The sequence below is a fragment of the Lagopus muta genome, chromosome 4, assembly GCF_023343835.1.
Source record: "Lagopus muta isolate bLagMut1 chromosome 4, bLagMut1 primary, whole genome shotgun sequence".
Classification (NCBI taxonomy): domain Eukaryota; kingdom Metazoa; phylum Chordata; class Aves; order Galliformes; family Phasianidae; genus Lagopus; species Lagopus muta.
In genome coordinates this window covers 23873368-23900741 of record NC_064436.1, presented here as the reverse complement: position 1 = coordinate 23900741, position 27374 = coordinate 23873368, and the positions used below count along the sequence as shown (strand labels likewise).

The window sequence follows — 27374 nt, the reverse complement described above, 5'->3', positions numbered from 1 at the left end:
TAAATACATACATAATAAAGGACAGGAACTGTTTGTCAGAATGTGAATTTGGCAAAAGTTTGATGCTGTACTACTACAAATTAGTTTGAATGAATTTCCTGTTCAAGTTTTGAGTGAGCCACGTTAATTTACATGAGCCTCCATCACCGATCCCAAGGAAATTGCAAGAACAATTTAATGTTGCATAGTAACAAGTCTAAAATCTAACAACATTCACTAATGTCCAAGGTTGTCCCTGCTGTTGTTTGAACCTGTGAGTGGTAGAAGGCCACTAAGGAAGACAAGGCTCAGTTTCTCAATAATTAATTTTTTTTTAAATGGTTACACAGTTACTCTAATTGCTCCCAGAGCAAAAATATTATCTAACTTTTCCTGTCTTCCTGGATTTTTGTAAAGATATCATCTACTTTGTCACAGCAGAAGCACTCCTCTAGGACAGTGACTACAGGCTGCTGCCTGCATACCACCTTGGTTTGTGGCCAACGTTTCAAGAGGTCATTGCATTCAAAATTTTAATAAGCTACATAAGCCCTCAGATATCAAATAAAATGGAGACTGCCTCTTGCCCTTCCGTTTTTTTTTGTGTGGCATATTGGCAAATACAGTTGCTGATATTAACTTCTAACAATATATTAACATTTATTTTCAGTTGATATAACTTCATTGCTCAAGTATTACTGAGGGTAACAGCCTAAATCCCAAGTTTTACCTATTTATCTGCGGAGTACTTTGTTTAGGGATACACATCTACATTAAGATGAATCTGTAAGATAGCCATGTAAGCATCCCATTTAAAGTAAATGGTTGTCCAGCAATATTACCCCTCACTTGTAAGGAGAACTCCTGTGAGATAACAATGTTGCTGTCATCCTCTTCAGCAGTGCTATGCACTTGTCACTTCAGCTCCAGAAGAACAGCAGCATCCTGACACAAGTGCTGAGCCCTGTTTGGACACCCACGGCTCTTCCCATGCCCTTGCTCCTGTGCTCTCGCTTCCAATTACCTCCTTCCCTCTCATCTTTGGTGGGTTTTAAGAGCAGAAAGGATAGTGAATAAAACCACAGCCCTTGCCTATCTCACGTGGTCAATTTGGGAGCATTTCAATATTTCTTGAACTCCTGTGTTACAGGTAGTTTCACAATTAGCCTCTTCTGCCTGAACAAAGGTCACTGAGTGTTTCAGAACAAATAACAATCATTGTATTCAGAAAAATAACAATCATTTACTGTCTTCATTTTTACTGCTGCCTACTGTCTGGAGGTACTGAGCCAGTTTCCCCAACCTGCCTTCCTTTTTAGCTTAAGGTTCAACTCTTACTGGGCTTTTACAAGTCTCATCTTTCTGTTTCTTGTGATGTCACAGTTTATAAATAAATAATCACACTGCATAAAGGAAGCCTTGTCAAGAATTCACATCACCCAATGCTTAAGAGATCTTGGAGATCAGTACACACAATGTCTACAAAAAGCAACACAATCTGAAATACTGATTAAAAGGAAAATAGAAAATAAATAGAAAAATACAAAAACGCAAATAAATGTATGAATAAGCAGATTGTGGCAGTCTTTGCATAAGTTCATTGTCTCTCATCATTAAGAATACAATCATTCAAGTAGCACAGATATTCTTAAACTGACCTATTAACGAGACTGCTTTATTACCTAAGGTCACATTATATTTTAGCCCCTCCTGCATTCTAGAAATAGAAAGGTATTGGCACTAGCAGCTTGTGCAGTAAAAAAAAAAAAATACCAACCAAACCATTTGTAGCTGCTTGCTATAGAATAAAAGTTATCAGAGGACACTGGGTAAGGCAGAAGTATGAGCTAAATATTCTCCTTACAGAGCAAAGATGTCACCCAAGATGACAAAAAGGCTTTTAAACTTAGAAAAAAATGAGAATTTATTAGAAGTTTATTGCAACTAGAATAATTAAATTTTTCAGTAAAGGAAAGGCAAAGTGATCAACAAAGTGGTACAGAAAATAGCACAAAAGCAAGCATATCCCAATCCATTGCATCTCTTCACGCGTGTTTCGCTTCTAGACTATTTTAACTGTCTTTTCTCTGTTGCAGTACAGCGTGTTCTCTTTGGTCGTCTGTTCCCATCAGCCATAAAACTGCTTCTTGCTCTTTTCAGCTCTCCTCTCTGTGCTGTGAGGCTAACTGCACTCTTTCCTTGCCTGTCCTACCCTGCAGCCTAAAACCGTCTCCTCTCCAAGAAGGCTCAACACGGCGAATGCCTCATTCTTCTTAATGGAGCATGACACAAATCACGAAGAGCAAGTACTGGACATCACACAAAGTAGGTTATTCTAGGTTAAGCACTTAATGAGAGTCTAATGAAGAAAGAGCTGAACCAGAGACTGTGCTCCACCGCTGCATCTGCCATCAACTGTTTTTTGTAAATGCCTACAACCTTTTTTCCTTCCTCTGCAAAGAGACATTGCTACATACTGCTTGTTATCAGGATGGTATTTCAACTGCAAACTTTTGCAGAGCATCACCCCCAGTCCTCAATCCATTTTCAAGCAGAGATGGCAATGACTCAGTACTGTATGTTTATCCTTGGAAGTACCATACAGACTGCTATACCGAAGACTACATACAGATGAAAACTAAAATTTGTATACAAGTTGACTCATTTGCTAAATTCAGCTATTTTAAATACTTCATTGTGATTTAGTTGTTCAGAAACCCAAATCCCACGAAGAAGCCAAAAAAGCAAAGAGAGCACCAAGCCCTGTGGCACAGCTATTACTCTGTTGTGGCAGCAGGGAAAAGAACTGTCCAAGGTAAGCACAGCCCACCAGATACTGAGCCCTATCTTTGGAAGGCAAAGTCTAGTTTCTTGTCTTAACTTTGTGAGTGGCTCTGCTGAGCACCCAATCGCTCTCAATTTTTCTTCTTTGCCTATAATAGCTCGCTACTTGAGAGACGACAAGCTACATCTATTCATAGGAAGGACATCACACGCTTATTAAAACTAAACCTTGTTTTCTTTGAAGAAGCTTCATGAAAATATTTTTTCTTTAGCTTCCCAACTTGGAGGCAGCACACTGGGCACCTTGCTGTGTGGGATGTTCAGCAAGGTGACTTTCTTCTTAAACAAATGCTTCAGAAAACACTGGAAAATAAGTGCAGCAGGTATTGGAGAAAGAACAAAGCAGTGGATAAGAGGATGCATTTTTAAACAACAAAAAAATGCAACAAGTAACTTCTAAGGCCACAGCCAACTCCAAAAAATTGTTTAAACAGATGAAAACTGTGGAAAATCTCCAAATGCTCACCATTCTGTCTGATTCTAATCAATAGTATCATCACTCATCTATGTAAACATTTGTTTTATGTATTTTGTTCCAATGCAGCCTTCCGTTCTCCTTTTAATCCCTCTCGAAGCATAGGTAGCATTCCAGTTCCGTTTAAAGTTTTTTTGATTAAGGTGGTGCCACTGATTACTCTATTTTAGAGGGGCAAAAAGCTGGAGGTAAAAGCTTTTTCCACCTCTTTCATTTAGAAAAGCTGAATACCCTATTGAAAAATCAGAAATTCCCTTTGGAAGAACATACTGTATTTATTGCAGAAGGTGCAAAACTGCCTCCCCATTTCCCTGCTCCAAGAGATTAGGAGTATTGCCATCTGCACATCACTATGTGGTTTGGAGCAATCCTACATATTTGACCAGGCTTTGAAAACAGTGCTGAATGATTCACATAACATCTGGAAACAGTGAAATCTTCCAAAAAAAAACAAAAAACAAAAAACTTGTGTACAAGATCTTCAGATTCATGTACTGCTTTTTCATCTTTCAGTAGCCTTTTTCTAGGAGACATGGCTTTGGACCATATAATACAGAAAATCTCACAAGCAAAATGTTTTACAATGCAGCCTGATAAACTAAAATCTTTTTTTTTTTTTCCTTTTTTTTTTTTTTTTTTAAACAGGAAACTAGATATTTAAGTTGAGACCAGTAAAATAGAGCAAAGCTAAAGGCATTTATTCATTTTATTCTAAGTGTGGAATAATCAGAAATATTCTTGGGACACAATAAATTCCTTCATAATAATTCAAATAACCAACGCTTTGCTGGCCTATAAATCATTTTCCCCAGGATCTAAGATAGAAAGGGACATATTTGATAGAGAAGCAAGGGACTCACAAGGTGAAACATCAGCACTGTTGCAAGCTAGCCACTATTCTGAAACAGCCATTATCCTCAAACCACAATTAGACAACTGTCCACAATCTTCCTCTCTGGAAGGATCAGGTGAAATGCTTGACCAGAAAAATTACCAGTATTAAGAACAAAGTGGATAATTGCTTAATACACCATCTAAATCAGCGTGGATTACAAAACTCAAAAGGGCCTCCAGATACCAGGTCTTCATCTATGACCTCTGGCCCATAGCTCTATAAAGCTCCACAAACTCACAAAACAACACTGATCTTCATCTGAGCTTTGCCATCTCTATCCGCACTGCCAGTCAGAGGCTAGTAGAATGCATGTCCCATTTCCTAGCTAAAATGAGCTCCACCTCTTGCAGATCTCTTGGACTCTTCACCTTTAACAATTCACAAAAATTAAGAACACAAGATCCTGAATACCTAAAAATAAAAACAATGATGTTATATTAATATCTTGTGAATTTATTATAAGCTGATCGAGGTAGTTTTGCTAATTCTATAGCAGTATTCCACTCCAGCCACATATGCACATACTTTAAACTGCACGCAAGCAACTTCAGTAGTTTTTGCCATCAAATGGATGACAAATAGAGAAGGCACCCATAAGAATGGCTGAGTATAGAAACATGCCGGCTGTTTCTTCTAGACTTGAACAATTAACATTTAAATTATGAAATTTAAGAGGCCAAGCAGTTAGAATTTGTAACCCAAAGCTTTGCTATTAAAAATAACCAACTTTATTATTTCTCAATCCATAGGGAAGAAGTCTGAGAAATAAACAAAAGTTCCCATAAATCCTAATGTTTTAAGTAATGCCATGTTTTCCAGCCCCCCAGGCATCAGCTACGAGCATTGCACTAGTTAAACCCAGTAGAGAAGGATTGCAGGACTTTATCCTTATGCCTCAATCTTTTGAGACAGATATTTAAAAACCATGCATCTGTTTTATATACCTCAGTGAGCAAATTACATTCACAATACAATAAATCCACTGCTGATGGACGTGCTTGACCAAGGGATGCAGGCTTCTGTGCTATATCTTGTATGCCTCAATTTTTCAGTCATCTGTCAATTTCATTTCATATTTCTTACTATTAAGAAACAAACTGCACGATTAGATTTTCATTTATCTTGAAATACCATTACCATTCTCCAGCTTTACAACAGCCTATTTCTGTCTTTTATTTTAAATTGCATTTCACAATTTGATCAACCCTACCATTTTGAAAGCTTTCTCAGAGAAACAGCCAGCCAAAGCCAAAGCTGCACTGCATGAAAATTACGCATAGTCTAAAATGCATTTCTGAAAATTGCATCTGAACTCCCAATAGATTTGGGAGACTCGGTATTTACATGATTACCTTGCGGACTGCTTGACAAGAAAGAGGAAATCACTTTTATGATCAACTGTGTTTTGTCTCACTTTTCCCTGACTCTTCTTTCCTGCATCTTTTCTGTGCAGGATACTGAAGAGAATCTGTGTGGTACTTGCCAATAAATTACAGTTATATCCCACTGAATTGTTGAGGTAAGGTACGCTCTTATCTGTTTTAACTACATTAAAAATATTATCAACATCATACATATCATGGAAGCACAAAGAAAAAAAAAAAAAGAAAAAGAATACCAAAGTAGCAAGAGCCAATTTACTGAACAGAGAAACCAACCCTCATAAACTGACTTCTCTTTCTGTGACACATACAGTTGATGACATTTCTTGTTTTGCTGTAAAGTGGACACGAGGAAGTGTGGAGTCTTACATCTCGTGAGGAATAACCACATCCGTACAGCTTAGGAGATGACCTGCTGTTGAGGGGCTCTGTGGAAAAGGACCTCAGGGTCCTTGTGGGCAAAAGGTTCACCATCAGCCAGCAGTGTGTCCACGTGGCCACAAAGGTCAATGGTACCCTGGGGTACACTAAAAAGAGCATGGCCAGAAGGTTGAGAGAGGTGATCCTCTTCTTCTGTGCCTGGTGAGGCCACACTTAGAATACTGTGTCTAGTTCTGGGCTCCTCAGTTCAAAAAAAGACAGGGATCTCCTAGGAGTCCGGGAGGGCCACAGAGATGATAAAGGTCCTGAAGCATCTCCCGTATGAGGAGAGGCTGAATGACTTGGGTCTGTTCAGCCTTGGGAACAGAAAACTGAGGGCAATATGATTAATGTTCATAAATATCTAAAGTGAGGTAGGATGCAAATGGATGGGGCCAGACTCTTCTCGGTGGTGTGCAGCAATAGGACAAGGAGCAATGGCCTATAACTTGAACATACAAAATTCCACACAAACATGCAGAGAACTTCTTTATGGTAAGAGTGACAGAGCATTGGAACAGGTTGCACAGAAAGGTTGTGGAGTCTCCCGCTATGAAGACCCATTTGGATGCCTACCTGTGTGACCTATTGCAGAGAACCTTCTTTAGCATGGGAGTTGGACTCGATCGATGATCTCCTGAGATACTTCCCAACCACTGCAATTCTGTATTTCTGTAAGGAATGTCAAAACCTTTTTCATAGCTTTGCTTTAAGAACCATATAATGTGTGAACACAGTCTTATTCTTTGCATCTTTTAGATAGTCAGCAAGAATACTAGAACCTAATCCACAAACTTCTTTGAACAGATCTCTGGTCTGTTGTACCCTATTCTTCACCACCCTTCCAGACTAGCACTTAGCTCATGCTTTCCATGCAGCATCTTTTCTTTTGAGCAGGAAAGTCACCATGCTCGTAGTGAGACCATGAGTTCTAATAGGCAGACATGCTGCCACTGGAGCTCAAAAAGCAGACTGCCTTGACTTTTACTTGATTAGTGCTGGTGATCTGCAGTGGTACAAACAACCTCAGAATGAAGCTGTCCAAGACTGGCATTCAAATCTTGGGATCTGACATCCTACCTGCTTACATTTATTGGGGCAATAAGGTTCAGCCCTTAACCCTGAACAACCTCCAAGGCTTCTGCCTACATCTGAAGAACCATTCTGAGGAAAATTTTCACATGACTCAGCTCAGGTACAATCAGGCTGGCATTTCTGACCACAGGACTGGAGAAAATTTGAATAAACATCATCTACCTGTGCACACCAATCCCTCGGTCAAGAAGGAACTATGAGAAATAAGTATCAAACTCCAGCAGCTGCTCTCTTTTCCTCTCTGTCCACACCAGGAAACACTGTTAGAAATCATAGGGAGGACTGGACTTTCAGGGTACACACTGTCATTTTCAACTCCTCAGAGACACTGGTATAAAGCACCAGACATCAGACATACTGTAGTTCACAAACATTCTACCTTTTAAGTGACAAGAATTTCAATCAGAGTTAAGAGTCTTTTTTCCTTTTTTAACATGGGCTTTAATACAAAAGTGCCTCTTACTGCCTGCTGCAATTTCTTGCATTCAAATCAGCAGTAGATGACTGTAGCAATCTACTGTTTCTACATGCAGCAGACAAAAAGACACACTCCCTGCTTGCAACAAATAGAAGTCAGTCTTCACAGCACTGAAATAGAATATCAAGAAATATTTGAAATTTGAAGAACTGCAATCTTTTTAACTGATGCTGATTTACTCTAAAGATTTTTTCTTATGAACTCAGAAGTCTTGGCAACTCAAACTCTCTATATAAATAACTAGAATGGAATTTTAGTTAAAAATTGATCCAAGAATGACTGCAAGCATTTTTTCAGGTTCTATTTGCCTCCATAAAGCTGCTGGCAGCTGTAGCGATTTCCATAAACACTAAGCATACGTGAAAGCATGTAGGCATCAACTGTAGGTGCTAATGACTGCAGTTAGGAAAACTATGGCCTTTACTTGCTACTTCTAACATTTTTCAAAGTTAGAATGATATTAGTGAGATGTAATTATGATTAAATCCCTATTCCACTCAACAGTCCTTGCAAACTAAAAATAAATTAAAGCCCCAAGCCAACACATACACAAAAAAGTAATTAAAAAAAAAAAAGTATAACTAAAGTATTTTAAAGTTCTAAGACTTGGGCAAACTAAAAACACCAGGAAGTGATGAAGAGGTCAGCTGATACTTTGTAGAAATTGTTGGAAAGACCCAACTGGATACAAGAAAAATTCTCACCATGAAACAGCCTAGCACTGCAACAAGGTAGACTGAAAGGTCATGAAGTTTCCTTCCTTGGAGGCTTTTAAGACCCGACCAGACAAAGCCTCGAGCAACCTGTCTGACCCCATGGCTGACCCTGATTTGAGCAAGGGGCTGGACCTCTTGAATTCCTTTCCAGCTCCAGCTGTCCTACGGTCCTATAGAAAAAAATGGCATTGTCTTCTTGACTTTATTAAAGCTAGGTATTTTTTTTTCCACTTCGCATTTAATTCAGCTTAAAAATAAGCTTTCATTTCTAACAATTTCAACAGAACATGAATAGCAGGAACTCTCATCTCTTTAGTAAGGAGCAGTTGAAAGCCCAAGCAATAGAAGTCACTTCAGACATAATATTTTACCTGGAGACAGCATGTTTTCCTTTGTTCAGTATGGCATTTCCAGTTATGTAATTCTCGGCAGTATGACACAGCTGCAGATTTGTAAAGGAACTCAGACTTGTATTAAATGTGGAAAAAAAAAAAATAAAAGAAAAAAGAAAATCACTCACTTATTCTTTCTACTGAGTATAGGCATTCAGGTCTCGCTTCCCTGCTTTATTTAAAAAGGAAAGTTTGGAATACTTCAGAATGTCAATACTGTGATGCATTACATTGACATTTATCTTCCTGAGATTGTAGATACGCTGATACAGTAAGACCTGAAGGTGATATTTTTTATCTCTGCTGCAAGGTGAACAGTGGAACATCATGAAAATGAATTATAAGATAAACCTAGGACTTGCTGAACAAATAAATGAAAAATACTGATCTTAGCCGGTGTGGTGGAGCTGCCTTTGCATTTTTATTTTCTCTAATTTGTTGTGGATTTAAAACTCTGTCTGATAGATGCTGGATGTTTGGTAATTTTTCTAGCCACTGTTCGAGAGTAAGATGAATGCTTTACTTCACTCCTCTACACATTTTTATCCCCTCTGTGTGCCAACACAAGCACCTCTATGTCTGCACACGGAGCTGGATCAATGACTCCCCAAAACAAGCCATGCAGGCAAGCCAAAGGAACCTGGCATCCATAAGCAGGGTGAACACCAGTGCTGACAGTTCAAATGGGAACGTGAAAAAAACAGCCATGGAAGCTGAAAAATACGGACAAGTGTGCGCCCTAACACCAAAATGCACAAAAAACTGGAGTTCTAGCCATCCTCAAAGCCCTCCTCAGGATCTCAAGGGGCACCCAGGAGAAAAACTACCACCAATCTGGCATGAGAGCAGCTGCTTGGCTTAACAGGGGGGCTGACTGTTGCTATTTTTTTCTTTCAGGAATTGTTTTGTTTGTTTTAATTAAAAGGTACAAGAGAGCCTCTCTCTTTCTAAGCCTTTCTGCTCCCTCAGAGGAGACCCCTGTGCTGCACTGAGGAACTGGACACACAAAAGCAGATAGATGTGGTGCAATAAGATCATCAGAAAAAAATGCAGGCTTGCCCAGCTGTGCGGTTTTCTGAGTTGCTGCCACACCCAGGCCCTATCTCAGTCACAGAAACCAGAAATAACACAAGCATTCCTGCTCAAGGAAAGTCCTTAACAAGAAAACACTTTGCCTGAAGTGGGCTGAGCCACTCTTGCTGCTCACATTCCCTGACACCCAACAGTGTTCTTCCAGTGTTTTTGATGGTCAGTGGCAATGGTAATGCAGGAGGAACAATTACACTTTAAACACAAATCTCTCTTTTGTCCTATTTCTTCTAAAACAAAAATGCACTTAAAGAAAGCAAACATTTTCACCTTCTTATAGAACAAAAGAGTTGCATGTTCTTCAACCTGAGGAAATGTGAATGTCCAGCAGCTGTCCCTGCACTGCGTGAGGTTACTTTTTGGGGAAAGCTCCCAAGCGTCAGTAGGAGTTCTCATAAAAAAGAAGTTATTTTCACAGTGTTATGATTTGAATGTGTTTTTCTAAAGTACCATGTTTTTCTTGAGAAATGCACCCAAGCATCAGGCAGAACTCCCTTCCACATAAGATAAAAAATTAAACAAAATTAGCAAGTGATTTCTCACTCTTACATCCGATCTTTTACACCTCTAGAGTTAGATAAGAAAGGGCATTAAGTTAAGGAGCCTACCAATCCAGGGCTGGCCACATCTCCTCAGACTACAGACAAAATAAATCTAAGTAACTGTGAAATCAAAAAAACAAACAAACAAAAACCCTTCAAAAGCAAAATGTGTTACAGAAAAAAAAAACATCTCACCTCTCACTTAAACAAAAAGCTTCTGCCAATTTCATGTACATTTAAGTGTTAATGACATAAACAATACTTCAGAAGAACTAAGCCTTGTTGTCACACTGACATGCAGTTTCCCATTCACAAATACCATCCACTAACATGGGGCTGCAGTTATTCTGTAAAATGCATGAAAGAAACAGATGCTGTGGAGCTTTTTCATTGAATCACAGAATCATAGAATGGCCTGAGTTGAAAAGGACCTCAAAGACTTTATTCTAAATAAAACTGATCTTAAAAATAAAAGCACATAGGTCACTCCAAAAGCTATACCTCCTATTTATTTGCATGTAAACTACAGCTACAAAGAGCACAATAAAACTAACTGATAGAGCACACTGTCAGTTACAAAACACTGTTTTTCAACATAGTCATCACAGTTAGCCAATTCACACAGCTGATTAAGATGCTCTTCATTTTGCAGTGTGACAGCTGTGCATGGTCATCTAGAATGTGGCTTTGATGTCACTATCACCAGTGCTGAAATGCAGCATCCTCTGCTTCACTGTGCTCACATCCACTGCTCGGTCTCCATAAATGTTCAGTGAGAGCCAATGAATAACAGTGGGTGCCATTTCTTCATTAAGGAAGAATTCAGTTCCACCCCTTTGCTTCACACACACCTCCATGTCAAATGCCATTCTGTCAGGCTGTCCCTCTTCCAGCATCTGTCACATAGCAACAACATGTCATGGAATACTGATGGGAAGGTTCAACCTCTACCACCGTACTACCAACAATGGCCTCTGACACCGTGGGTCAGCATAATAAAATAGGAGGCATTGCTTTTGGAGTAGCCCTGATACATGCCTTTTAGTAAATGTACAGAAGAATTTCACTCCCTGCTTACCAAATCTCTGGTTTGGGAATGAAAAAAGGAAGACGATAAAATACAATCATTTCAGATAGTTGAAAGTATTCTCACTGATGAACATTTTAGGACATCAGAGTCAAGACTATCTAGTTAAGCTACTAAGTGTATCTTTAAAGCACCGACCTAAAAGTATAATAAGTTCTGTTTGGAATATTATGCCTTTGGTACTATTAAAAAATGAATTATGGTTGTTAGATAAACCACATTAATAGATAAGAGTTTTTTTTTTTCCTTAGAAATTAACAGCTGTGAGTCATTCCTCAAAATGAGGACTGTTGGGATTAAAATGCAAACTGTATTTTGACAAGTTTTTAGTAGACTAAATTCTAAAGTCTTGCAAATATCATGCAAGATAAAACCTGTTCAAAAACCTGTTCAAGTCTTCTCTCCTTTGCAGTAATGCTAATGGGCCAAGTCTACCAGTGGGAACTTTAGTGCTTAGCATTTAAGGCTGTAAAGACTTCTGTAATCCTAGACTTGAGTCGCAGAGTTTATAAAGGAATAGGTTTTTTTCCACAAAAACATTAGCATTTTATATCCTGTGAAAAACCTGTTAGAAGACGGACTGTCCAGCTATTACTCAGGCTAAAATCAAGAGAGGTATTCTAATCATTTGTATTTTTTCCTACCTTTCAGATATTCAGTGTAATGTCTTACACTGTAAACGAAGAAAACAATTAAGTTGCTGCATGGCTTATAAAGGACGTATATACATGCTCTGAAGAGCTGACTTCATGCTGAGGGTCATGAGAATAAGCCTAATTAAAATCCCTAAATCCCAATAAAGAATCAACAAGGAGAAATCTAGAAGGGGAAAAAAAAAAAAGCGTAATTGAAGTATTCATGTGAGGATGAGAGTGAATATGAAGGTGAACTTGCAAAAGCCAGTGCATGTCATTACAGTAATGCAGACTTGTGCTGGCTGCAGTCAGTCAGCAATCAATATCAAGCTTCTCAGTGCAGATCCCATCATACCTTAGTCACCCAATATGATCATCCAGAACTATTTTTAGAAAGTTAATTTTTATGGCAAAAAGAAAAAAAAAGCTTTTCAATTTCTGTAAATATAAAATTACACAAAGATCCCATGCCTTAGTATTCCTCTGAGAAGTGAGAGGCTGTTTAGTTGACAGTAACTAAGTGCATCTGACTACATGTGCCCTGATGTGCATTTTGCTGCACACATACAGTCAAGCTAGCTTGGGTTTACACATACACACTGTTGGAAAATATCCTCAAAATAACCATCTACCAAAGAGGCAGAAAGCATCTCTTGCAAGTCCCAACCACAATACACAAGCATAGTGGAATCACAGAAAGGCGACGTAGGACAGAAAATGTGCTCAAGGACAGCACGTTTCAAAGAATTCTCATTATTTTAAAGTAGGCCAACCCCTAGGACATATCCATTTCATCCAGAAAAATTAATCCAGTCTGCTCCCTGCCATCTTCCTTTTCCCAAGGCCCCTCAGGCATACACAAAGATTAAAGGCTACATGAACTATCCTGGCAGTCTGCTCCCTTTTATCAAAACAGCTTGACAGCTCCCCTGTCATCACAAGTCTTGGTAGAAGATAACAACAGGAGGAGAATCTGGCAGCCACCTGAGAAGTGACTGACTGACTGGCTACCCATGGAAAAGGCAAGTCTGCTCACTAAGATAATGATTCTGTATCTTGGCCCCTTTGTTTCTCCACACCAAATAATGGCTATGGCATCACCACTTTGGATTCTTACTCAAGTGTCTCTTCATGCATTGCCAGGAAGAACTCATCACTGCTGTTAAACTGCTTCATGGCCTTGCTGTCCAATCAGTAGTCTTCCTTAGCCAAATCTCTCTTAAACTGTGTACACTGCTGAAAAATATGCAAGTCTTCAAGACGAACATTTTACATCAGAAAACAGAGAGAGAAAGAAGGTACAAGGAGGCTTCAGCTCTTGGACATCTTGGTCACTCAGTCTTACTTCAGAGGTTGAGGGAGAAATATCAGCATTTGGAGCTGATGGCAGTAGGGGATTCTTCTGCCCCTTTAGTATGAGGTGAGGCACAGGAAACACATACAGTATTCTTTTGTTTTGAGAATTGCTGGCTAAACACTTTCCAATGAGAAGCAGGCAATTGCATGCACATCCACAACTAGAATACACTTACAAACAACCACTAAAAGCCATTCTTCCATTAGAAGAAACAAGCAACAACCAAAATCAAAGTCCCCACCACCAACCCCCTTTTCCACCTTGGCAGACCACTGACCTAAAGCTAAGCACTAGTGAATGTCTTGGTTCTGCCCTGGAAAAGGGTATTTCATAAAGGGGAAGAAAATAAAGGTGGAATACATGGAAGAGGTGAGAAAAAACAACAACATATTTCATAGCTGCTGCTTAAAGCATTTCAGAAGACTTTGGCATATTAGAATAACACTGGGGAGATGGATTACCAGATGCTTAGCAGGTGAAGCAATCTAAGATGCATGATAAATGCACATTGATGCATGCATTGCTTATAAAGGACATATATACAAGCCTTGAAGAACTGACTTCAAGGCCTCATTTAAGTGCTTGTGTAGCAAACCACATTTCAAGACTAAAGCATGAAGAGAACAATTTGTTTTCTATGAAGAACATGTTATTTCAATATTGTCTTTTTTGTTATTCCTTCAGTGACAGGAAGAATAGAAAGCTCATGGCATTTACCATCCAAGATACTTGTAACAGGCAGCTTGGTTTCTTTCTTGTTTTAATTTCAGATGTTATTAGATGATGCATTTTCTACAACAAATTAACACAATAAAACAATAAATACCTCCTTGATTGACACTGCTAGAATTCTTATTAACTAGTTCAAAATAAAGGCACTGCTTAAATATCTCAAATCCATAAAGGCAGGAAATGAGCAATAAAATGGAATCCTGCTATGCTTCAACCCTATTGAAATGCTATTCATGGTTTTCTAGTCATCTTTCAAAGGGAAATCTTCTATGACAGGTTAAAAACAAAGCAATTTTTAATCCCGAAGTTCTGACAAAAATATTCAACTATGAAAAAAAACTATTCGATTTTGTTCAAAATATTGCACTTCTTTTTCTAAAGCATGCTAACATAATACTGTCTGCCTTATTCAAGTAATGAGCCTTAAGTCAGAATAGTTATTGCTAAGTCATTTTCACTGCCAAATTTTTTTTAAGACAACAAAACAAGAAATTTTGTGGGCAAAGCACCATCTGCTCATGCTTTAATTTTGCTAACACTTATATATTGAGACCTTCAGCTGTAAAGAAAGTTTTCCAAATGTAAACAGCATATAAAGTAGCATACTGGCTTTACCTTATACCTTTCTCCAACCCCCTCCTGCTGCTCAGAGGTATACCACGCACCAGTGCTGGCTGCTGCTCTTTGCAGCCTAGAATTCCATGAGGAAATCAGAAGAAAATGAGCTGCAGCTTAGAAAGCAAGAGCAATACTAAAAAATGTCACTGGAGTCAGTAATCAGAATGAAGGATTCAAGAAAAGGTAGTAAGAGAAAAATGAAATAAGTACAATATTATAATATGGAAAAAAACCTCATGTGCTTTGTGAGTTGCAAGAAAGCAAGAATGCTTACGTGTAAAGAAGAAAAAGCCTTCAAAGTGATATGCCTACTAGCCTGCAGCAATTGAAGTCAGAAAATGAAAGAAATGAAAATGGTAGCTGAGTAGAGACTAATATTTTTCTGTCCTTAATAGTGGCAGTGAAAAGCCACAGCTTTCCCCTCCTCAGGTATGTCTGCTTGATACAATCCTTTCTAAAGTATCACCTCTTCATTACAGGAAGTAGCATCTACTTAGCCAGGTAAGGAAATATTGTTATGCCTGCAAGTGAATGAAACGGGAGCTCCATGGGTTTTCAGGAAATAGAAATTCTATGCTATGAAGTGCATGTATAGGAAAGTCACAGCCTATTCCGTCAATAGCTTGCAAAGAATTTGACTTTTCAAATTTCAGACTTACCAATTCTAATGAGGTATCAAATGATTAAAACAAACATATCAAAACCATTTAACCATGAATTGGAAGAACACAATAAAGATCATCACTTGAAGACTGACTACAAACATCACTTTTCTCCTCTAGCTGGTTTGTAATTACAGCCCTTCAGAAAGGTGCATAACTCTTTCAAGGTGGATGCTACAATTAAACTAAAGAAATCCACTCCAGAAACTCACTATTGAGTACAAGCCCAACACCTAGTTTAACTGTTCAGAAATCTACCCTGACTTTTATATTTTCTCCCTGAAAACCCGCATTGACTGAAAGACCAGCATGCCCCGACATCCAAGCCCGAATGGTATCACAGGCTGCCAAGACACACACGGCAGGCTGCGTACCACTCCCATTTGTTGGGTGCACTGTGCTTTCTGAATGCACTTCCTTGGTTTTGCTATTAATCACAAGGGGAAAATACCTCACTCGCCAAAACAGCGCCTAAATCTAGAGCACTGCAGGGCGGAGGTGGGCTGTTATAAGGCAGATCCACACAGGATAAATTCCCTTTAATTCAGAAAATGATTAAAGAAAGCTGATGGAGGAGGCGGCCTTTTAAGCAGCATGTTTCTATTTTTAAACTAATCGTTCGCAGCAGCCTTTTTTTCCACACTTACAGAGGAAATCCAGTAATTAAACGTAACTGCTACCAGACTCAGAATCCTTCTCTTAGTTTATTTGGCCTATTTTCTGTAAAAAGCATCCACCCCCCTCCAAGGTAGAAGTCAAACCTATTAATGTAACAGCTTATCCTGCCCTATTTCCACTTGGCAGTCTCCCGTAATGCTGATTTAATATCTGACAAAAATAGGACAAAGATACTGTCATTCTTCATTAGGGAATGCCAGCTCAGTACAAGCAATTTTAACTCTACAGAGCTTGGGGAGGTGCATGCTGCTTGGCCACGTGATGAAACACCCCCACACACTTCTGCACGATGCTCCTCTCTGGGCTGCACCCTAATGACCCACTGGGCCCTGTCTGATAGCTGAACTTCATAGTAACAGAACTTCCACTGCTTCAGCTCGGCCACCATCTCCTGATTCTGATCCTTTAGAAAAAAGACAGAACTGCTACCTAGATTTTCACACCTTTTAAAGTAAGGACTTCATAGCATGCTATTTTTAATGTCCCACTGTGTGGCCACTAAGACGCCGCCAAAGGTTCCTGGACTAAGAACTCTTTTCCAGCAATGGGATTCTTAAAAAGCAAACACCAGCCTTAGCATCTGCCATTTTTCAGCTGTTATTTAATTTACATTAGTCACAAATGGTAATACTTGGGGCTAGAATAGGACAATAGGCATCTTGTCACATACATATTAAATGGTGCTAAACTGCTCCCTGCAGAAGAGTAGCTTTCTACATAATTAACAGACTTGAGATAATGAGTTATTTACTTAACTTATTAGTAGTGATTCCAATGACAAAAAAAAAAGAGTTCAAGAAAGTTTTAATACAGTCTGTCTACGTATACCCAAATTGTAGAAACCATGTAGGGCTTTCTTCATTTCTTCACATTATTCAAAAAACCACTTTGTGGTCATTTATTCTCTAACATAACTGGAAGCATTTGACAAAAGACTTCATTTTTAATAAGATAGAGATTGGGCTTTTTACACTCTCCCAAGGGTGACAGACTTTTACAAGCTTTTTCAAAGCCAATTTAGATGAAAGCACACATTAAAAAAAATTAACATTTAATATCTCAAAACATTTTGCCTATTACTGTCACTAGCAATACTAAAGACTGCTGTGATAAACGGGAAGGGAGGGAGTGAAGCTTACTTGCTAGAACAGCAGCGCTTAGGCTACAGCACACTCACTGCCCCCCTGTGCAAAATTTCCATACCAAGATTGGCAAAAGCCAAACTGGTGCTCTCCGTCTCAGGTCTCACTCAACTACAGAAAGGCAAATCAGTAAATAAGACACTGGCTGAAGCGCATCTAACCACAGCAAGCAATTGTGGGGAGACCATTTGCTCGCCATGGTGCACCATGGACTTACCATTTGGATTTCTAATCTCGTGCTCAAATCCCATCACAACTGAATACAACTCCTCCCATTGCATTAGATTTATTACCTGATTCCAAGCTCTGCTCCTCCATTCCCTCCAGTAATGTCATCAAATTCCCCAATTCTCAGTTTCTCTTCTAAGTGCATTTGCTGTTATCCCTTAAGGAAGAGCAACGAATTTCCACTGGGACTTCCACTGCAAAGAATCTAATTTAAACCACAATAACACTTCAAGTTTAGTCTGCAACTTGCCATTAAGTCCTCAGTGACAATCCAGCTAAGGCACACAGGATATTAGCGGCCTTTAAAGTGAGGGTAGAAGAGGCGTCATGAGAAAACACCGAAAAATTCCATTTGCTTTTCTTTTCTTATTTTTCTAACTCCTCCACATCATAAATCCTGCACTTTCAGGTGGCCACGAGAAATGTAGCACATAGCCCTAGTGGCTGGTAACAGCCGCAGTCTCACCTGCAGGCCCACCAGTGGCCTGGATGAGGCAGCTATGAGCTACCAGCCACTGGGGAACGCCGCAGGGTTCCAAACATGAAGTAGTCAGTTCCTAAATACCAGGCTATGCAGCACACGCTGAAGTTTCAGGAAGTTTTCCCCCCTGCACTTGAGAAGAGTTCAGAATACAGAATTTATTTCACGGTTTTTACTATCTCACCACTGCATTTCTGACCTGTGCAAAGTCAGCTGCATACTTACATCACATTTTGTATGAGCTTCCTGAGCTATGGATGATAAAACGTGCTGGACCACTTTCCTATTATCTCTTCTTCCTATGGAAAACAAACAGGGCAACTTCTATGACCTTCTTGCAGCGGTCCAGCAAAGATCAGAAGAAGCAGGAGATCACTAATTACACTGCTGCCACATAATCCATGAGCACGCTAAGTTGTATTTCAAGCACTGCCTTGAGGAGGCTAAGCAAATCTTAAACAAATAAATAAAATCCTAATTAAATAATTAACTGAAAGCATCTCGATACTGATGTGGTCATTTCAACTCTGTAATTGGTCAGACGTAGAGAGTTCACGACACTAAATTTACACCAGGCTCCTCTCAAATATGCCACTTTCAACTTCTCAGCCTTGAATCTTTCTTTACCTTTCCAGCCCACTGGCTCTGCCTACTGCATTCCTGCTCCTATTCTCTCCTTGGCAATACCAGTTTGCAAAGCTGTACCTCTGAGGCTGATAATCAGCAACATATCTCACTCAAGACCAGCAAGCACCATAGCTGGGCTCCCTGCAGCAATCTTCTTACAGTGAGTATCCTCACTTGTCTCCTACTAGCTCCACAACCATCGTCCTTGATTCTGAAAAGCATAAACAGAAAACATCCCGGAGACTCCACAACAAGTACGTGATTACCTAAGAAAGGAGTGTGTGCACACCCAACTAATGTGTTGGTACCTTTGCGATCCCTGCTGCCAGAGAGCAGGCGTTCTTACTGCTACTAAATCTGTTATTTACTCAGCCTACCCCTAAATCTTACATTTTGTCCCAGAATGACATTTTGCAGAAACAGAGCTCTGCAAAAGTGTTGTTTCCCCAATTTCTGAACACACTCTCAATAGCACTGAATATATCCATCTGCAGTAATCTCCTATCAGAAAGGAAGGATAAAATTAACTATGTTTTCATTTCCCTCCTAAATAGCCACTTCTCCACTTTCACTTTTCCTTTGGAAGCTCTGTACCTCAAGTTATCTAGCTTCTCAGAAAGATCATTCAAATCTTTCAAGATCAGTAGGGAAAAAAAAAAAAGCAATATTTGAAGAGGGAATGTACTTTTTTTATATAGAAAAAGATACATAGTTACAAACTGCTACAAAATCTTCAGTATTACAGTCTATCCCATCCGTGTTTGCTGCCGTAAGCAGGAAAAGATTCATGGCTATGAAGATAAAAAGAGCAAGGCAGCTCTTTGTTCATCTTTGTTTCTTTAATGCCTGGCTGTTATTAAAATTGTGCTCTCAGCCGTGCCTGGGCTCACAGCGCAGAGTGGGGACGGTGCTGCCCAAGGTCATCTGTGAGAAGCTGAATTACTGCTGGGCAGACTTTCACAAGCAAAGGAGGGTGATGTAAGGGAAGAAGAATTACTCTGTCATCTCCGGTTTAACAAACTTTCTGGCAGCTAACAGCAGAGCAAACACACACACTTGCAAGGCCCTACATCTCACAGAACCAGCCCCTAGTACACCCTTAGCAGCACAGGGCTGAAATTGTACCAAGACATGCAGTGTTTTCCAGGTACAGCACAGCAGCCCCCATGCCAACACACACATGCACTGTGTTCCTGCCCAGCAGCCATGGATCTATTGGCCTTGAAGCACGCCAGGCACTGAGGCTTCTCCGGCACCCATCACTTGAGAGGCTGCTGAGGAAGAGTGCAGACCAAGGCATGAGTGTACAAATAATGCTGCCATCTCCTTGAGAATGATGATAAAACGTGTTCCTCGCTTTTGAGTACATCACTATGAAAGTAAATAGTTGGTCTTGCTAACGAACCGTGTGTTCTGTTTAGATATTATCTTTGACAGTGTTTACTTGGGAAAATTATATTTGTTCCCAGCAAAGACCAAATTACTTCCTGAGGTGGTTATCACAGATGCCTCCTCCTCCAGCAAGGAGGGAGGTGACCAGGACAGAGAGCTGCTTTCCGACTCTTTCACTGCCATGTGGACAAGCCAGAAACATTTCCCAGATTAGGCCCAGCACATCAACAGACCTAGATGGGGGTTCAGCTCACCACTACCCGGTGATCACCCTGTGACAAGGGGCATGGGATCCTTACAGCACCTGCATGCATCAAGGCAGCAATCCCAGCACAAGCACTGCTCTGCTTGGCAGTGCCACACCACTCATGTTCCCCCAGAGGATGCTCGCCAGCAGGTCTGCTCTTTCCTACACAGGATGAGTAATTCAACTGGTTTGACGCGAAATGTTTATTTCTTGATGTTTTCTCAGGAGGTTTGCAAATAAAATTCCTGAAGAATTCTCCCTACCCAGAGAAGCCCATGTTGTGCCTGACAAGAACAGATTACAGGAACTTCACCACTTAATAAACTGTATATCTTAAGAAAAAAACCGTGATGGCCCATTATCTCGGCAGTAACTGCCACGATACAGCAAAATGTAACAGCTTCAGAAGACAGAGCATCTGCTGAAGTCCAAAATCATTTCCATTGTTCAACAGCAAAAATTATGTCAGCTTGCTGCCCTCTGACAATTACCCAGAGCAGCCCGCTACAGAGAACCAAGATCATTAGCCAACATATCATAAGGGATCACTTTTAAAATAATCACTGTAGACTGTAACGACTTTTCCAGGACTGCAGTAATCTTGTCCAGTCTCCTCCAGGCTCATCTCCTCCAAGAGGAACCGGCTGTCCCACACCTGCTTTTCCCGTAGGAGAACACACCATCTCCTGCCTCGACCCTGCTGTCAGGGGCCGCTGGCAGTCACCCGGCGAAGCTGGCACAGCCACAGCCCCGCAGATCTCCTCTCCTGACCCCCTGAAGCATCTCCGGAGTTCTACGTTCCCCTCCAGCCCCGCCGTGCCCGCATCTCGTCACCGCCGCCCATCCCATAGCTTCCCACGCCCTTTTCCTAGAGCCTCCGACCCGCTCCGACCTCCCCTCACGCAATCCGGCTCACTCTCGGCAACTGTGGGGGCAGCGGCAGAAGGACTACGGGGGGGCATCCCTAGGGCACGCTCCAGCTCCTGGCGGGACGCACGGCGCATAGCGACTGTGCGAGCGATGAGCGCTCCCCAGCGACACCCGCCCGCTGCCCGGCGCGCCGCCGAACCGGGCAGGGCCGCGGTCCTGGACGCTGCCCGCCCGCGGCCCCCACTCCGCAGCGGGGCCCAGCCGGGTCGCGGGGACCCCGGCCCGACCTCAGGCACTCTCCCGGCGGTTCCGGGCGGAGGCCGACCCCACGTCTCGGCGTTCCCCTCTCGGGCCTGCAGGCCGCGGCCCGGGCGGCCGCCCACCGGCAGCCCCGCACCCGCCGCGTCCCGCCCGCCGCCCCCTCCCGCCCGGCGTCGCTGCCGCGCACTCACCCGTCCCGGGGGAGCCGGCTCCTCGGCGCGGGGCGACAGCGAGGACCAGAGAAGCAGCAGCCCCAAGAAGCTGCCCGCCAGCAGCACGGCGCGCAGCAGGAAGCCGAGCTTCAGCCGCATCCTCCCGTCCGCCCTCTGCCTCCCGCCGCCGCCGCTGCCGTGCACGCAGCGCCCGGCCCCGCGCACCGCCGGGCTTCCGCCCCCCGCCCCGCACGGCTCGGCGCCGCCGCCGCTCCCGCTCCTCGTCCGCTGCTCTGCGCCTCTCCTCCTGCCTGCGCGTACAAACTTTCTTTTTTTTTTTTTTTTTTTTTTTTTTTCCTCCTCCTTTCTCTTTTTCTCTTAAAACCTCCCCCCTTCCCCGCCTCCTTTTCCCTCCTCCCGTTAGCCGCCGCCGCCGCCTCCCCGCCGGTCTCACGGCCGGGGCGAGGCGAGCAGGAAGTGGCGGCGGCGAGAGCCGCGCTTCCACGTGGCCGCCCCGCACTGGGGAGGGGACGCCGCGCTCCCCGCGGTGGTCTCTGCGCACCTGCTGTAGCCCGGCGCCGCGCCGCGCCGCACCGTGGGGGAGCGGTGGGAGGGAGGCCGGGGCTTCCTCTGTTTTTCTTTCTTTTCTCTTTATTTATCTGTTTTTCCTCCTCTTGTGTGCTACTTAGGTCACCGGGTGGGGAAAATTCGAGTGTGAGTGAATGGCTGCAGTGATTCCATGCGGCTAGGATAATGCCAGCCCGTTAATTATCAGACACAGCCAGGGCAGCGCTGCGCTGCTCTGTGCTCAGGCCAGCTTGTGTGTAAAGTCAACAGATTTTTCTTGAGGGCAGCAGATTAAGCAGGAGATTACAGAGATTTTATCAGCTCTCAGCTTTGCATGTATTCTGTTAGTAATTTTCTGCGCTGAGAGTCACGCATCCTATTTCTTCCCCGAAGGGCTGTCTCACACACACACACACCCCCAAACCTGATTATCTGAGTCTTGCACAAAGTGCCATGACGCAAGGACAACACTTCCCATGTAAAACCTGTGTCCTTCTTGTGTAAAACTTTTGCCTTCCCTCTGTGCTCAGTACTCTCAGCACACTCTGACATTTTTTCAGCACTGTGAGCTCCAACAATCCTGAACATTACTTTTCAGCAATAAGCACTGCAGGAATACAACAGGATCTTGCACTATGAACAGGATCACATCAGAGGGAAACAGACCAAACCTGCTGACCTTTGTAGCTGACACACCTGAAGCAGGAGCCTTTGTTTACTGGTGCAGCCTGTACCAGCACTGTGGCACTGTGTGATCCTTCTCTGCTGTAGGACATGGGGCAAGGTACAGGAGCACAGCATTCACAGGGCAGGCAGCGGCTCCTGCCCTGTGACACCCTCTGGTCTAAAAGGGTGGTCCTCAGAGTCTCTCCCCTGACCCCATGGGGTGCCCTTCCAGGTGTGAGGTGTTGCCTCTTGACTGACAAAGCCTGGCAGGGAGAGGCAGGCTGGGGCCGCACATGGTGAAGCTCCATAAGCAAGAGGACTGGAAGCATTCCCCCAGCTCTCACCACTTCCAGGAGACTTCACTGCAGCAAGAGGCTGTCACCTGCCTTGTTTTATTCTCTGGTTCTGGGATCTCTTTCTGTTTTCTGTGCTGATGCTCTAAGTGCATGCAAGAAGAGGGAGAACATAAATCCCTCCTGGTGCTGTGCAGAGCTGTGGCTGTGTGATACCACTCAGCTGCTCCTTGTTAAGCTGTGACCTGTGTGCCACTCCATAGACATGATTGCACATTTATAAGGCTGCCCACCAGAATTTTGTTGTTTTTTTCTTTTTCTAAGTGGAGGCTTCCATGCTGCTGAAACTCATGTATGAGCGCCACATCCATCACCATCACAGAGCTTCACACTTGAGAGTGACCAAGAGTTTGGTTGTGGATTTGCCAGGATTCTACTGTACCCTATGTCCGCCTCATCAGCCACCTTTTTCATAGAATCACTACGATGATCATCTAGTCCAGCCGTCAGTCCATCCCCACCATGCCCACTGCATTGTGTCCCTAAGTACTACATCTACTGTTTCCTTAAACACTCACAGGGACAGTGACTCCACCACTCCCTGTGTAGCCCATTCCAGCGCCTCACCACTCTGAGAAGAAATTCTTCCTAATATCCGACCTTTTGACAAGGCTGTGGATCTGACTCTAGAGGCTTCAGGTTAATACTGACCTTGGCAGTAATGTTTTCCAGTTGATTGCTCTTCCAGCCCACTGAAGGTATTTATCTTCATCAGGGACTAGCTGAGGTTTCAAATGCTGAGCTCTTAGTTTCTCCTATGTAGGAAAGTGCCTAAAAATATCTGCAGAATATATTTTTGCTCTTGCTGAATTTATATGGCTAAGATAGAAAACCTAAATTAATGTTGTCCTCAAATTACCTCCAGTAACATTCAGAAACACTTCAAAAAGTCATTTATGACCTGGAGGGAGAGAGGGCTGAGCACAAAACATTGTCTCTCACAGTTGTGAAAGACCGTACAAGCCCTGGTGCTCCGAGCATCCAGCTAAAACTGAACATGAAATAATCCCATCTGTTATTAGGGAGTTAATCAACTTCTGTCAGGCAAATACTCTGTCACTCAAACGTTTCTAGCAGGCTGGCAACTGTCATAATGTTTGTGCCTATATGTGGACTCGCCTGCTGCTTGTTGCATTGAAATAGTACACGAGTTTCTGCTTATGCTTCCAAATAACCACCCAGTGGTATCTGAGCCATGGAAAGCCCTCAGTGCTCCTGAAGCCAGGCTGCGGTGACCTGGGGTGAGGTATCCAATTACCAATCCCCCTAAGCCACTCAGTGGCCTCATTGCTGGGGATTTGGGGGATGATGTCTGCAGTGGGGTCACTGCCAAATGTCAAAACTGCACAGTTGCCAGCCCTGGGGAAGCTCAGTGTTGGATGTTGGCCTTCATTTTGGCCACGATGAAGCCTTCTGCACGTGCATTAATGCAGACTTTGACAGGAAATTCCTAAAAACCTTAATACCTACCACAGTGTAAATCATTTAGTGCAAAATTCCATAACACGACAAGCTGTTGCAAAGACTTCACTGCACAGAACAACCCCCCCCTTTCCCCCCCCAAATTCTGGTCATCTGCAAAAAGCTTTCCAACGGTTCTCCCTTGTCACGTCAGCAGCTCTGAGTCCAATTTCCTTCTGCTGAGTGCCATGAGCAGTCAGTGTTTTCAGTGAGTCTGCAAGCAGGTTCTTTGAAACTAACAATGACTGTAGACTTTGAATATTCTCACTTCCCTTAGAAGTTTCTAGAATTAATTGATTAATTGCTGATGTTTCATTTAGTGTGATATCTCACTATAGGATATACTCCACAATGGCAAACTTGGGCATGCTTTGCCTAAGTAATGAAGTGTTGAAACAGACCAGCTGCCTGACAGGGACTCACTTTCCTCAGCTGAATGCCCAGAACACAACAGGGCTAGTTTCATTTTAACATGGCTTTTAAATATCTATGTCTTGAATTGTATATTATAATACATTTGTCAGTATTATGATTAATACCTTCACGTGCATTTCATCGCAGCATCCCAAACTTCTCTGCAATTCATTAATGAAAAAACGTGGAAGGGAGCTTTAGTAGCCTCACTGGAGGGGAAAGAGCAGATGGAAATGTGCTGGGGCTCAAAAAACCTAGTGCCCAGGAAGGGTCTGGGAAAACTTGGTGACAGGCCCTGCACCCTAGCCAGCTGTCTCTTTCCATCTGTCACCATGTCCTGCTTTGGTAGAAGACAACGGCAATGATGAGCATTTTTATATGACTGCACGCACTGATAAACAAGGCCCTTGAACATGTTCCCTCTAACTCCTCCTACTGCTCTAGTGAAAACTTTTTACTTCATTCAGCCTCTTTTCCCAAACATTTCTTGCTTTATCATCAATGTTTTTAGGGTTATCTGCTTTTAAACGATCATCTCCAAAGAAAGATGAGAAAGTCCTACATACAGCTGTTTGGGGTCTTACACAAACTGGCCACTGGCACCTGTGGAAGAGTTGTGTAGGGCATTTGCAGAGGTCTGTCAGTGCCAGATCTACACTGACTTCTGTCACAGCTGGCTCATTCTGCTGATACTGCCTTCAGTGCAGGGACTTGGGGTTAACGCAGTGTTCACCACCAGAGGTAATTCAGACGGACAGAGATTGACATACACTGCTGAGGAGATAAAGCTATACCCTAAATATTTACAGTGTACGGGTATTTGAGTTGATAATAAGGAAGTGAATTGTAGGCTTTAAAATTGTTTAATTTCTTTGTTTTAAATGCACTTTAATCAAATAAGTGGCTCTCAGTAACAGTTAATACATGTTCTTGCAGATTAGACTGAGATTTGCGTCATCTTCGTTGTTGACTGTTCATGACAACTAGTCCTTAATACAATTCTTCCTACAATTCCCTTTTATATATTTTTTTCTTTTCCTTAAGCCAGAGGTTTAGCAATGCATGTCTTACCAAAAATTATTCTTCAGTATCTTGTGATTTTAATGCTTGTGGCACAGCACAGTTTGCCTCCTTTGCTTTTTCTGTCACTTTCATAAAGAACGCATTGTGAAGTTCCTGTCATACCTACTAAGTTTTCCTCCTGCAATATCACCTCCAGCTGATCCTATATTTTATTACACAACAACAGTAGGTGAGCTCATTATTTTGTATTGGTCTCTATTCCACCCATGTTCCATGGGCTGGATTGTAAAAGAAAAAAAATCCATGTGCTTTTTTAGCTGCACTTTCTGGTATGGAGTACCAATCAATGTTTATGGCCAATGTTGTATGATTAATGTTGCTTTAGTCTACAGAAATTTAACCTCTCTTGGATTTGCAAGTCCTCAAAAAATCTACGCTGTAATGCCTGTTGACAATCCTGGACAGATTTGGATCTCATTAAAATAGGAGATGGAATGGTCTGGTATGTGGGTGACTTATTTAAGCTGGAGGAGAACTGGAATGATTCTAAGCAAGGCTCAGCCATCTTAAGCAAAAAATATATTTTAAGTAGCTTTATTGTAGGAACTCTCACCTGTATTTTGAGCCAGATGTGTCATTATTTCAGATCCAGAAAATACCCCTCGTCAGGCTGACATATTCCTGAGCACTTAGAACAGAAATTAACTTGCATCATTTCCTGAATCTAGGGCAAGGAAAATTGAGATATGTTGCTGCAGTTTCTGTTATGCTGAAACAGTGAATGGTGTAAACACCCACATTTCAGATGCCAATTTACTTTTCCTAAATTTTTTTTTAAATATAGCAAATTAGCGAAGTTAATTCAATGAAATGGGCAGTTTTATCATGATCTAAAGTACATTCAAGGTACAAGAAAATATTTTACAAGCAATTGCAAATAGAGTAGGCTTCCCTACTTCTCTGGACTATTTACTGATAAAGTTGATAATCTAATATAAATGAACAGGCATTATTAATTTAGAATTATACATGCTGTGTTCGCTAAAGGTCTTCAATCAGCTTGATAACAGTATATATTGAATACATTTATGTTCAAAGTTAAACTTACTTGCTGAAGACCTGGGAAGTCAAACATGTCAATTATGAAGATGAAGCTCTGGGAGCTCCCTGGACAGTCTAAGGGCCGTGAAAGGCAGTTGTTGTTGCACCTTGATGTGCAACAGTTGCAAGTTGCCGAACATCTTTTGTTGATCCTTAGCCACAGACTGAAATAGTGGGAACACAGTAAGATCACTGAGAAGTCAGACTTATTTTTCCATCTGGGTTCCTTGGATGCCTTGGGAATGGGGAAGGCATTTGGAATAATGCATGGTGCCCGCAGCTGACAACAAAAGTACAGCTATCACCATCCATC

At 42.0% G+C, this 27374-nt stretch overlaps 2 protein-coding genes across 3 annotated transcripts in view; both read right to left on the bottom strand.

Moving 5' to 3' along the window:
- The window catches only part of GALNT7 (polypeptide N-acetylgalactosaminyltransferase 7), a 66836-nt gene extending 45114 nt beyond the window's left edge, over positions 1-21722 (bottom strand). For both annotated transcript variants that reach the window (XM_048943574.1, XM_048943573.1), the window contains exon 1: positions 21516-21722. In XM_048943574.1, coding sequence (XP_048799531.1) covers positions 21516-21635 — 120 coding nt within the window. In that variant the 5' untranslated portion in view covers positions 21636-21722. The remainder of the gene's footprint in view (positions 1-21515) is intronic.
- Positions 1-27374, bottom strand: part of GALNTL6 (polypeptide N-acetylgalactosaminyltransferase like 6) — a 487138-nt gene that overhangs the window by 6425 nt on the left and 453339 nt on the right. The window lies entirely within an intron of this gene.